At 37.7% G+C, this 14,515-nt stretch overlaps 1 protein-coding gene and 2 non-coding genes across 3 annotated transcripts in view; 1 reads left to right on the plus strand and 2 right to left on the minus strand.

Annotated features, from left to right (window-relative positions):
* man1a1 (mannosidase, alpha, class 1A, member 1) overlaps positions 1–3,700 on the plus strand; it is a 109,920-nt gene extending 106,220 nt beyond the window's left edge. Inside the window, exon 12 of the mRNA XM_053675929.1 lies at positions 44–3,700. Coding sequence (XP_053531904.1) covers positions 44–173 — 130 coding nt within the window. The 3' untranslated portion in view covers positions 174–3,700. The remainder of the gene's footprint in view (positions 1–43) is intronic.
* A 9,407-nt stretch (positions 3,701–13,107) lies between these two features.
* trnad-guc (transfer RNA aspartic acid (anticodon GUC)) lies at positions 13,108–13,179 on the minus strand. The gene has a single exon. It is a non-coding gene; the product is annotated as a tRNA-Asp (tRNA).
* Positions 13,180–14,122: 943 nt separating this feature from the next.
* Positions 14,123–14,194, minus strand: trnad-guc (transfer RNA aspartic acid (anticodon GUC)). Its single transcript has one exon. It is a non-coding gene; the product is annotated as a tRNA-Asp (tRNA).
* Positions 14,195–14,515: the final 321 nt, after the last annotated feature.

Here is a 14,515-nt window from a genome sequence, read left to right on the forward strand (position 1 = left end):
TCCTTCAAGCACTGACTCATTTCTGTGTGTGTGTTTGTTTTAGGTATCTGTACCTGCTGTTCTCTGATGACGACCACCTGCCGTTTGAGCACTGGGTCTTTAACACCGAGGCTCACCCGCTGCCCGTCATAAAGCGAGAGAGAGACAGCTCAGACAGGAACGACCAGCTGTAAGAGCTGGTTTCCCCACAAAGCCCCCGCAGGGACGCCTCCAGCTGTGAGAAGTGCTCTCGCACCAATCTCCGGCAAAGTGGGCAGTGCGGTTGACCTTTGACCTCGCCAACCCCTCTCCACCCAAACATGCCCTGCAGGGCTTCCTGGGGTTGAACATCATCTCCACTATCGTTTAGAGATAGCAGTGTGCATGCTGCCCTTCTCCTGATCCCCTTCCGCGCCCTTCTCACCCCTAACGTTGATTCGGTCCTCTTTCTGAGCCTCGGAGGTCTGAACGAGCTTCTCTCCTCCGTGAGGAGACCAGACCATCTCTACTCGAATGTTTAACATGTTTCATCCTCACACACATCATGCAAAAAAAAAAAAAAAAACAAACAAAAAAACCAAGCCATACTTCAGACCACAGCTGTCATGCTGCGGGAGTTTGTTTGATTCTGATTCGTTGATATGATTTCTAGTAAGGGTGTGGGGTGTTTGTTTGTTTGTTTGTTTGTTTGTTTATTTCTGTCAATCACAATTGCAGGGTAGTGACATGGAGTTAACTAGTGCCTTTTTAGCTTAATGACCAACTGTTCTGCTATTATAAGTGATTCCATGACAGTTGAACTGATGAAGCTTTAGTTCGGGAAGAGTACGGGGTTTTTGTTTGTTTGTTTGTTTGTTTGTTTGTTTGTTTGTTTCGTTTGCCCCCCCCCCCCCCCCCCCCCCCGCCTCTCGGTTGTCTGTCCTCAGAATTCCAGGACAACATAAGAGATACCCGGAAGACATTCCCAGCCTGAATAGATAACTCGCTAGACTCGACATGATCGGTGTGTTGGGGGCAAATCTCAGAACCGCATCCTGTTTGATTCCATTTCCGCATACGTCAGTGCTTCCTTTTTTTAATCCTTCCTCTGGTCGCATTCGGTTTCAATAACGAAGCACGGACGTTTCCTGTTTACTCGATCGGGCGTGGCTGAACTATGTAACGGACATGTACAAATAGGATAGTTTGGGTTAATTTATGACTTAAGAAGTGTTTTAGCCTTGTAGGTGCACGGATGAAGGAGCTGTCCTCGCCGATGGCGGCAACGACGACGACGACCGGAGAAATCGTCGTCCGGCGCTAACGGGCACACGACGACAGCATCAATCAAAAAGCCTGAATTTATTATGTCTGAATGTACCACCAAATGTGAAGTGAACATTGTTTTTGCCTATCTTGTGTTGTTATTTCTTGCTTTCTTTTATCGCGAAAGCACAAAAATTGTGGAAAACCTGCTGGGCCGGAGGACAGAAAGCACACGTGAGGAATTAGCGTACACGAATACACACACAAGGGTAGATTACACTGGATAAAACACATCTCCACACACACACACACACACACACACACAGTGACATTAATACTGGGAATTGCAAAACTCGTAGCAAGCAGTTTGTGTGTTTGTGCTTCTCGACATCACCTCGGAATTGTTGGAAAAATGTACACAACCTCCGTGTCTGCGTCATCTGGGTGTGAGGTGACCGTACGCAATGTTCCCCCTCGCTAAAATAGAATCATCTATGGTATGTTTGCTGCTTTAGTTTTGCCCTGGAGCTACACGGCTAGTGGAGCTGCTAATTAAAGACAATCTGTCTCACCCAAAATCATTATCAAAAATATTTACCCAGAATGTCTTTCTCCTTACATCAACGACGCACATAATCCGTTTATATGGAGCGTCCATCATACAAGTCTCTGTGCAAGACTGAAACTTCCTATTGAAACTATTACAACTAGTGTATTAATATAAACCTGACCGGTCGAACTACACTTTCTTACTTTTTAGAAGATTAATCGATACGTTCTGACCAATCAGAATTGAGAATTCGACAGCACTGTGGTATTTTTAACAAGCAGTTTTGTGAATAAGTTCAAAGTGGAGCTGTGTTGTCGTCCGTATCATTTCCAGCTCTCGGGGTTAAAATTCTTAGTAGGCGGGGCCAAGGCAGGGTTCAGGGTGGAGTTTAAAGGCACTACTGAAAAAGTTTGCAAATTAATTTTTTTGTTGTTGTTGTTGTTGTTTTTAAAGTAGATATGGTGTTCCCTGTTGGGGGAAAAAAAAAAAAAACTATAGAAACCCTCATAGAAGTTGTAATGGTTTTAATGGGAACTGTAATGGCCTTTGTGGGTCTCTACTGGTTTTGTTTTTTTTTTTTGTTTTTTTTTTTTGCCTTTTATTGATGGTGTGTTATGTTTAGTGGATACCATTAAGGACTTTTAATGGTAATGGCTCTAATGGTTTGTAATGGAAACCATTAGAAATTCTGTGATGATTTCTATTGGGTTTTGGGTTTTTTTTTTCCAGCAGGGTTGTCAGAGTAATATAAGCACAAGAACCCAAGTTATGAAATCTTGTGACATTCCCTTATTTTTATTTTTAACACCAATGCATCCGTGCTAATCCGGATCACATTCCATGTTTTCCATGACCTGGAACAATATCAAGAAAATAAAATAAAATAAAAAAAGAAGAGAGAAATCAGGAAACAGTCTAGCTTTGAGTTTTTCCACACCCTGCTAAAGGGTGGAACGATACCAAAGTGCATTAAGGGACGGGAAAAAAAAGGTGCTTCTGATTTTCCAAGATGGCCGCCCTAATTACGATACAGTGCTCAGCTCCACTGTGAAGATTTCTTCGTGTATGTAATCGACAGTAAGTCACACTGTGTCCTAAACCCCTGCATTAAGCACCGAACGTAGTCTGAATCACAATCGTTTTACACAAAAGATGTTTAGGTGAGTCTGACTTTCATTGCTTGCTAGCTACATTAGCGTTACAGCTCCAGAACAAAACTATAAGAAGCTAACTTTGGACACCACACAAGTCTTGACTGGTTAATTGTGTAGAAAATTGATTATATTTATATTTTCTTTCCGAAAAAAACAAAGAATCACTCTGACTCATTATAGAAGACATTGTGTGTGGACACCGTTTCTACCATTATCCTCACATCACGATCGAACCCTTAACCTCGTTTTAATTAGCACTTCGGTATCGAGATGAACCTTGTTCGTCTCGGAAAAGAGGAGGTTAATGGTGTAAGAAAGATCAACGGCATGCCTTGTCATTTCATGTCATGTAAGAGATCCAAAGAGGGACGGACTCGGGTCTGTAACACTATGACCAAAGGGATATGCGATCACCTGCTACCGTGAATACAGCTCCAAATGGCTGGCTTATTAGCTTGCAGAAACGAGCAACGATAAAACCCCTCCATCTTTTCCATCTCAGTCAAAGGCAAGCCCTCGTTCCACACCGCGAGACTCTTAGACACTTTCCCGTATTGTTCTTTTGAACATTTGAGGCCATTATAGCGGATATTTTTGAACACCATTCCCATCAAGATAGACATTTCTTTTAAACAACAGTCACATATTAGTGTTTATTTTTTTCCCAAACATAATGATTATAACATAATTAATTGTTAATATATTGTATTTGTATGTAAATAATAAATGCAAATAATTAAATGTAAATGTTAAACATATAAGTAAGATTTGAGATCTATGTAAATCCTTAGACTAATTGGTTTATATATATATATATATATAAAAGTAATACATTTCTATGTATTAGCTACATAATATTTATAAGGTGTGATAAATTATCATTATGTAGAGCAAAACTTTGCACTGAAACATAACACTGTTATTTGTCATGACTCGCTGTCTAAATCTATCAGAATGGCCTCAAGTTTTCAAAGTAGGGTAGAAAATGTTCGACGTTTGGCACCGCGTATCCTCAAACCGAATCATTAGCCGCAGCATTGCGAAATCCAGCTTGCTAGCCTAACCGGACTAGCGTGCTGGTTTGCGAATAAGCGCAAACGCAGGCCGCGATGCGATGTTTCCTTGCGCCTCCTTTCAGATAAAGAAGGAATTTCGATTACGATGTGGTGTTGACTGTGTTGCATTGCCTTTTGTATGTTTGTGAATTTCAGTTGATGCGACACAACCTCAGAATTGTATGTGTACAATGTTGCTGATAATCATTCCATTGCACATACATGTGTTCTTCTGCTCTTTCTTTGTTTTGTTTTAAATCATATGCAGATGAAGTTTTTTTTTTTTTTTTTTGGGGGGGGGGGGATAGTTTGGGTCTGTTTTTTGTGTATCATTTTCCATTTTTCATGATTATAATGTATATATTCCATTCCGGCAAACTGCCACTAAACGTTTATATATATATATATATATATATATATATATATATATATATATATATATATATATATATATATATATATATATATATATAAAGAAAGAAGAAATTATGATCTTATCGAATAAATTATATTAATGGGGAGCAGAAATCTTTTTGATAAACTATATTTGTTACACTTCTATTGTGAATAAAATAATCTTTTAATATAAAATTGTAGCGTAGTTTGACTTTGAGAGTTCTTTCATTGTGCACAAAAGTATATTAGGACAAAAAGAAGCTGATGAAACTGTTGATGAAAGTGTGTTCAATTTCACGTGTGTTTATAGTATGTATTTTTATATTTATATATTTTATTATTATATTATATTTTGTATATTTATAGTATGAAGTTTAAAAAAAAAAATCCAGGTTCAGTAATGTATGTTAAGATATTAACAGTGTGGGGGGGAAACCATGGAAAGTTTATATGACCCTTTTTGAAGGTCGTGTTCAAGGTGAAATATCAATTTGAAATATTTTTGAATGTTGATTTCGCTTTGTTTTTGGATTGCTCGGTTTGCAAGATACGTCCACGTTTCATGTTTGAGACCCTCTGAGAACAGCAGTCCTGTCCGTTCTAGATTCAGTAGGGGCCAATCAGAATGTAATAGAACCCAGTCATAATGGTGGTCCAACTCCTGACCTGATACTAACATACGGATTAAATATAGAAAATATAGTCGCATTTCCACGGTCTGAAGCTATCTCGGATCATGATCTTATCTCGTTTAAATGGCGTACTGTACATAATATTCGCACCCTGCCACGCTGCCGCGTCAAACACACATTCACGTCGCCTACTGCATGGACGTTTTATCAATGACCTCCCAGAGTTATCGACTATAATTAGATCACCGTCTGATCCCAAAGAACTTGATCAGTCAACGTTCCGCTACACGCTAGATGAGGTAGCAATACTTAAAAGGAAAATATTCAGAGAGAAAAAAAACTAGCACGATGGTATGATGAGCAAACGTGTACCTTAAAACAGACTGCTCGGTAGTCCGATCGTAAATGGCGTCAAACCAAATCGGTAGCGTTTCAAACAGCATGGAAGGAGAGCCTCCTGAACGATAGACGATCTCGGTGCTGTTAGGAAAGTCTATCTCTCCCGCCTTAATTGAAGATGATGAAAACGATCCTAGATTTCTATTCAACACGGTAGTAAAACGAACTAGGAACAAATCCACCACAGAAACTTGCAGACAATCATTATATATTAGCGATGTTTTCAAGTATTTTTCAGTAGTAGCATTTCAAATATTAGACATGAAATTCAGACTGTTAATTTAAAACCAGACTGTTTTATAACTAACCCTGTAGATGATAATATAGCGATATCAGATCAAAGATTAGAATCTTTTACTACCCTCAGAGAGACCAAACTAATTTCATTAAGTTCTTCATCAAAATCATCAATTCGTTTAACGGAGTCGTCACCTACATGTTTATTCAGACAGATTATTCCGGAAGTAATCAAACCCCTTCGAAAATTAATCAAATCTTCCTTTAGCACTGGCTACGTACCTAAATCAGTTAAACTAGCTGCCATTAAACCCCTGATTAAAAACACTGACCTTGACCCCTGTCAGTTGTCCTATACAGCTATATACATGCCAATATCAAATCTCCCATTTATCTTCAAGCGCTTAGAAAGGTAGCTATGCTCGTACCTACATAGGAATAATATTCATGAAACGTATCAGTCAGGATTTAGACCTCATCATAGCACAGAGACAGCGCTGGTTAAAGTAGTAAATGACCTACTACTGGCCTCTGATCAGGGTTGTGTCTCACTGCTTGTGTTACTTGACCTTAGTGCAGCTTTTGATACTACAGATCATACTATTCTCCTTGATAGATTAGAAGACGTTGTTGTCCTTAAGGGAACGGTCCTCTCCTGGCTCAGGTCTTATTTGTCTGATCGCTATCAGTTTGTAGATGTAAATGGAGGCTTCTCTGTGCATACTGAGGCGAAATTTGGTGTTCCACAAGGTTCTCTTTTAGGCCCACTGCTTTTTTCCGTATATATGCTACCTCTAGGTCAAATTATTCGTAATCATGGAATTATCTTCCGCTGTTATGCTGATGATACACAGCTGTATGTTTCAGCGAAGCCAGAGGACAGATAGCAGCTTAATAAAGTTGAGGAATGTGTAAAGGACATTAGACGCTGGATGCTTATTAACTTCCTCTTACTTAATTCTGATAAGACAGAAGTACTTGTACTAGGACCACGTGTAGCTAGACATAAGCTTTCAGATTACACAGTAACTCTGGATGGACTTTCTGTTTCCTCATGTGCAGCAGTAAAAGACCTTGGAGTGATTATTGACGCCAGTCTTTCATTTGGCGCTCATATAGGTAATATTACTAGGATAGCCTTCTTTCATCTCAGAAATATTGCTAAGATAAGAAATATATTGTCACTACATGATGCAGAAATATTAGTTCATGCTTTTGTCACCTCTAGGTTGCATTACTGTAATGCCTTACTGTCTGGATGTTCCAGTAGGAGCAAGAACAAACTCCAGTTAGTCCAGAATGCAGCTGCTAGAGTCCTAACTAGAAAGTATGACCCCATCACCCCGATCTTATCAACACTGCATTGGCTCCCTGTAAAATTTCGCACTGATTATAAAATACTACTATTGACCTATAAAGCACTGAATGGTCTCGTGCCACAGTACCTGAGCGAACTTTTTGTCTTTTATGATTCGCCACACCTACTTTGATCAAAAGGTGCAGGCTATTTGTTAGTACCTCGAATAGCGAAGGCTACAGCAGGAGGAAGAGCTTTCTCTTACAAAGCCCCACAGTTATGGAACAGTCTTCCAATTAGTATTCACGACTCAGACACAGTCTCGGTGTTTGTCTAGGCTGAAAACATATTTGTTTACTCAAGCTTTCCATGAATAGACCTTTTTTTAACGGTAAGTACACTGTCATATCCATTATGAGACAATAAGCATACGTAACAGTCTCTCCCTCTTTTTCCCTCCCTCTCCCTTTCTCCTTCTGTCGAGCTACACATGATACTCCTGAGACGCCAGTGATCCTGACCCTTTTTGCTCTCCGAACCTGCCTGATCCATCCTGATGCCCTACTTCCGGTTGGAGTTCTCATCAAATGGAGGCTACATTCTGCTGCTGAGGACGGCCCCAAGCAGTGCAGCCTGGAGATTGCTGAGATTGCTGAGGGTGGCGCTACTGGAAGTACCATGGAAATGGTTTTGGACCTCAATTCCACACGGACATTCTCGCTGTGGTCGTTGGGACGATAGTTGCTGCGATGGCATTAGGACTGCAATTACAACATGCAGTTTTACACTCGGGTCTCCTTTAGTGAACAGTGGACTAGTTCAACAAACAGACTTCATGTTAAAACCATAATGAACTTTATTTTACTCTCACACTATCCGATGTGACCCAGATGAGGACGGGTTCCCTTCCGAGTCCGGTTCCTCTCAAGGTTTCTTCCTCGTATCATTTATTAATTCAAGAATGACAAATCATTGACTACGTTTACATGCAGATTAATATTAATCGGAATATTAATCGGAATTTGGCAATATTCCGATTAGTGTTGAGTCATGTGTAAACACCGAAATCCGATCGCCTGATTCAGTTTAAGACCATATTCCGATTCTTTAAATTCTGACTCCCACCCCTGAAATATGCCTGCTTTAATCGGAAATGTGTTGCATATAAACACCTTTATTCAGAAAATCCACTGAAAGGAGATACATGCTCACGCTCAGTCCGCAAGGAATTGTGGGTGCTAACGGCTGCTTCTCTGTAGGCTCGGTATTTAGGAATGCAGACTCGGGTATACTTATAACAACCGTATATACAGGAATATTCCGATGCCTGTACGCATATAAACATCGTATTCAGAATATGGCTGCAACCCGAATATAGCCCTTAAACGGAATTTGATGTGCATGTAAACGTAGCCGATGTCCAATGGTGTATGGTAGGATGTTAATTAATAATCCAGCTTTTAATGTTGATTTTGCCTCGTGTTTCGGATAGATATATTTCCAAGATACACCCGCATTTCATTTTTAACATCTTAGATTTTTTTTTTTTATTCTGATAAACAACAATTTCCATTGAGATTCCATGAGGAATGCGAACTTACATTCTTTCATCAGATTAGTGAGTTCAAAAAAAGATTTTATGACTTGAGCTGTTAAACTGACACTCGTAAACTTTATGACTTTTTTTTTTCTGTACGCTGCAGTTTTATACGTACAGCATACGGGAAGCACAGATGTCGAAAATCCCTTATTAAACCCAGACGATTTGCTTACATTGACATTATGACAGTCTGATGTTTAGGAACAAAGACGCACCGAGACGCACCTTGTCACGTCCCTGTGCTTATTTAGCAATTGTCTGCTTCCTAAATCTGAGAGCTGAGAAAGCAGTTTATCACCTGCAGATCACCTTTTAAATTATTATTAGGCTTAGATTATTTACAGTGTCCACTACTCAAGTCCCTGTGATTGAGCTGGTACTATAGAAATGGTCATTTTTATATTAGAAACAGATTCTTCCACCACTACACTACAGGAACTACATTCGCAAGGCCTCTTCCCTCGCAGCTCAAATTAGAGACAAACTAACACTTTGAATCTCCAAATTCTGAAGATAAATTACTTTCTTGACACACCGAATTCACTTAAATAAGGCGTGTGTTTGTTTAGAGCCTCAGTTTTGATTTATTCAGCGTGCTAAATCGCTAATCCGTTAGTTTAGCTAGCACGCTGATCTACAGGAATTCATGAAGCTTGAAGACATTTATTTAGCCTTTTTGTAAGGAGTCTCCAGTGCCATTGCAGTAACAGTCAGAAATAACGGTGTATCTTTAACACAGATAATACAGTAACTCATGGGGGGTTTTTTCCCCCCCATTTTTACAAATTCTAATGGTTTCCACTACAAACCATCAGCTAACCATTAAAAACTTTACTATTATTGGTCCATAATGGAATCCATTAGACATAACATGACACCAATAGAAGGCAATAAATTACCAGTAGAGACCCACAGGGACCATTACAATTTCCATTAAAACAATACAATTCCCATTATAACCATTAAAACCATTACAAAATCAGGGTTTTTATTGTTTTTGGGGTTTTTTTTTTTTTCTCAGCAGGGTTATTTTATTGTTTTGTTCTTGTCGTATTAAGTTCAAGATAGACAAAAGGGATCTAACCCCTTTCCACAACACTAAATGAAACTATAAACTGATATTTAAAAAAATAATAATAATAATGATGCTGCGCTCTTTAATAAATACAAAAATTTTAATGGCAGGCAGATTGCTGTGGTGTAAGAGTAATACAACGCATGGAGACATACTGTTCTGATCACCTTCCTGTTGAGCCACATTACAGCATGACATCGTTGATTATTTTCCGATATGGTAACAGGGCACGTGTTATAATATAGGAACACACCACAAGTGTTTGATTCATTACATATAGTACAACATACCAATCTATTATGTTTATGTTTACATTTTAAAACTGAGAAATAGGCTGGTTTTTGTTCATTTGGCTTTTTAATTTCGCCATTCACAACTGATGTGTAAAGTTACGAGCAAAAAATGATTAAAAATTATTATTAGGCTTAGATCATTGGTCACCGACCCTCTTTCTTGATATCTTCCTGCAGGTTTCATCTCCAATCAAAGTCTAACACACCTGTTATTAGTTGATCAAGAACTTCTTAAGGCGGTGATTAGATGGTCAGGTGGGCACCATTATGGTTGGAGCTAAAGTCTTCAGGAAGGTAGATCTCCAGGAACAGGGTAGGTGACCACTGATATAGATTATGCAGTGTCCACGATACAAGTCCCCGTGAATGAGCTGTTACTATCCAAACTGTTGTTTTGATATTAAAACCAGTGCGTAACAAACGGAAATATGGTCAGATGTGCTGCTATGGAAAATGAATCAACATCTTCGGTGCTGTGGTGTAACAACCTCTAACATGGTAAAGCACAATCCCGACATTTTGTCTTGTTTAATAAAGTACATTTGCTTCACAGATTTCCTTTGTTCTGTACGAAACTTTGCATTGCACAATTTGTTTCCAGTCGCGTAATAATGGCAGCCAAGGGAACCGAATGTCCTAAAAGGAACACAGAGCCGTGCATAAATATGCCCTCGCCGAAATATAAAGCTATCAGTATGCTAATCTCCTCCTCTCGCAGCCGGCCTGCAGCCTGTCTGATGTACTTCTCATTAATTCTACCACCTTACCTACAGCTACAGATGGATTTCTCTGACACAGCGAACAGTGTATGATACTGTACACTTGTCAGTCACTCGTAGAGCAACGTATCAGAATACAACTTTCCACTGAATACTGGGAACGGTTTCAAATATGAAGCACTTCCAATCACCGGTGGCTTATGGTTTGTCTTTAGAAATCCAAGCGTACACCAGTCATTAGCTTTTACTAGGAATAGTCTGCAAATGGATTACTTCAGGCTCAATCTTTTAATGAGTGTGGTCCAAAAATAATGAACGTCTTCAGTAAAGGAGGTTCAGAAGGGACCAAATGAATGATCGTGGTTGGTTGTGGACAGAATATTTAGAGATTTACGCATAAGCATAAGCATAGGCCATTATACGAGTACAAATTCATGGGAACTGAATGAAGTTTGAGAGGACCTCTGAACTTATTATCATCAGAAAGTGTCACTGGTGATGTAAAATAATAATAATAATAATAATAATAATAATACATTTTATTTTTAAAAAGCGCCTTTCATGACACCTAAGGTCACTTCAGAAATACAACATGCAAATACAATTCACTAAACACTAAAACACAACATTATATATATATATATATATATATGTGTGTGTGTGTGTGTGTGTGTGTGTGTATATATATATAATATGTATGTATGTATATAATATTATGATTATTTTCTCTTTTTTAAAGAAAGTTAAAGGCCTCAGGGTCAGAACTGATATTTTAAGTACCTTTCATTATGCATTCATGGAGAGTATAATTTCTTTCTCCTGCTTTCAAAAAAAAAAACTGTCTTTGCCTCAGCTATATGAACCATGTCTAGCACTTAGTACATACCTGCTCTAAAAATATATACATCACATTACATTTTTTTTTCCCTCAACATATTTTCTTTGCAAAAACAACGTCCACCTTTGTACCCGTAGTGAATTGCCTTATAAAAAGCTTCCCCATATCGATAATTATACACTTTCCTGTGTTAAATAACAACACGTTTTATTAGTCCTAGGTTATGTGGAGCATCTGTCATGCAAGGCGTACAAAGGATTTATAGCACAGGAATGCTGAATTAATTGGTTATAAAAGAAAGGCATTTAATTAGGATTTCTCGAAGGAGTTTCCAATGTCTGTGCTTTAAACAGACACGTGGAAAGCTGTAATTCAAATCTCCATTACAGGAGAGAGGTTTTGTGGTTTCTTTTTTACACGACTTGAAAGTTTTGGTTTTATTACTTTCAAGAAAGAGACGTTGAATTATTATTATTTTTTTTTAATTCTGAAATGTGTAGTATTTTCTCAGGTTTAGCCTATGGGGAAAATACATTCTTTTTCTTTTTTCTGATTCTGCTGTATTATAGAGCGCTGCAGACCAACTGAATAAATGATGCAGCTATAATTGTGTATGTGTGTGTGTGTGTGTGTGTTTGTATGGATATCAGAGTTGTGGTGTGTACGTGTGAACTGGCAATTTGATGTGTGTGAACAGTTTGAAAGAAAGAAATGATATTATACCATGTATACGAGTCAAAGAAGGTTACTGAGCTTTGAAGATTTTTTGCATTGTGTAAAGAAACCGGTGTTTAAAGGGTTAAAATTCTAACCCTAATTAATGACTGTTTGGCCATTATGATAAGAACTCGTGCTGGTAAAAAAATATATATAAATAAATAAATAAATCAAAGTCAGTGAAAGTAGAAAAATATTCATATATAATGTTTCTATGACAGTTTTTTTTTTTTTTAATGGACGTTTTTGTCCTGTATGAACCTGAGTGGTAGGGTTTATTGTTTGTTTTTTTTTGTTGTTTTTTTTAAATCTGACACTGCATAAAAATTATGAATGCATCGAATTAATGTCGCTGTTAATCAATGACATATCCAAGATTGTAATAATCAAAGAAATAAATGCTAAATGCTTAGCATTTAGTACATGGAAAATAATTACTATTTTTCTTTTTTTCTTTAAAAAAACAAACAAACACTTGTGGCATTATGTAAACAAACCAGCATTTAAAGGGTTACAATTCTAAAAATTAATGAATGTTTGGTAATTATGATTAGAACTGATGCTGGTAAAGAAAAAATTTACCTCAGTGAAATTTGAAAAAAATATATTAATATGTAGTATTTTTATCGAAAATTTTTATAAGAGTTTTTGGACATGGACATTTTTGTCCTCTATGGACCTATGTGTGACTTTCTTTGTAATTGACACACAAGGGTTAGGATTGCTTCACTATCTCTAGGTGTCTTGTTATGTGTTTATGGGATGGCAATACTGTGCGCAGTAAACTGAATTTAGGAAATGAAAAATAGGGTTGTCAGCGGTTTCTAAAACTGTTGTGGGTTTATGGGGTGGCCTGGATGAGTGTGAGACTTCCGCCCTGAAATTATAATTAAAAAGCCATAATTAAAAAGCGTTGCACCACTCCCCGTCGGGGAATCGAACCCCGGTCTTCCGCGTGACAGGCGGAGATACTGTCCACTATACTAACGAGGAGGACAACGATGGAGTATTTTTGGTGGCTTCTCAACTTCTCACTAGCAGGTGGATGGATAGGTGAATTTTTCCTGACCATATCTTCTCTTTGAGGTGTTGACTTGTCTTGCAAAGAATGATTGTCTTTAATCCTTCTTGCCTCTTCAGATGGGTCCTGACGTAAATGACCTGATGGGCCTCTCCTGAAGGACACATTGATTCTCCAGGTATTTTTTTTTCTTCATGCTTATAGCCTGAATAGTACCCATAGATATGAACAATTGACATAAATAAATATATAAAAGCATTTACATAGTTATGCATAATGTTTTGTAAAGTAAAAATATGGTAATTGATTCTTTTAAAATGACTTGACAGGTTTCATGTTAGAATAAAAGATCAGTGACCCAACATTTAATTATACAACTATTGAAAAGATACACATCTCTAATCTAATCTAAAATAATTGTGTGATCTGCTCACTTTTTACCAGTGGACTTTATTTTACTGTGTGTTTGACTCCTGAACAAACAACAGACACTGAACAGTAGACAATAGAAATCTCACATACAATTGACCCTACATATTATAGTTACAAACCATTCAAATGATATTCAGAATATACCGATGTTTCTTTTGAGTAAACAAGTCATTTTGTTATTTGTAAGTCGCTTTGGATAAAAGCGTCTGCTAAATGAATAAATGCAAATGTACAATTCACTTTACCTGCCGCCTAATAGCGCTTTTTTTTCCCTCAGGTAAAATGACGCATGTTAATCGTTGTCTGGTGGATAAATATTTTTATCTAAAATTTTTATAACAGTTTTTGGACATTGACATTTTTACCCTCTATGGACCTATGTGTGACTTTCTTTGTAATTGAGAAACAAGGGTTAGGATGAGTGTGAGACTTCCGCCCTGAAATAATGTCCCAGTTCGGCCATAATTAAAAAACGTTACAACACTCCCCGTCGGGGAATCGAACCCCGGTCTTCCGCGTGACAGGCGGAGATACTGTCCACTATACTAACGAGGAGCACAGCGTCTGAGAGCTTTTTTAATAATATGAATATATATAAATAATATATGAATTAATATATAATAAATTACATAACTAATATAATTAAAAAACGAATTAAATGCAATGAAAAGTATTATATTGTAGAAACCATTAATTATAAAGCGCTATATAATTCATATAGGGTTTTTTGTCTTGTTTGCGGTAACGCAAATTCCAAAATGGCGGTTGCCTTTAGCTAAAACTCCCTAAACCGTTCCCCATTCATTCTCTATGGTAGTGCTAAACACTACGAATGTAATATATATTTTAACCACTAACGCATCGTGGCGCTACAAA

This window comes from Ictalurus punctatus, chromosome 25 (assembly GCF_001660625.3).
Source record: "Ictalurus punctatus breed USDA103 chromosome 25, Coco_2.0, whole genome shotgun sequence".
NCBI lineage: Eukaryota > Metazoa > Chordata > Actinopteri > Siluriformes > Ictaluridae > Ictalurus > Ictalurus punctatus.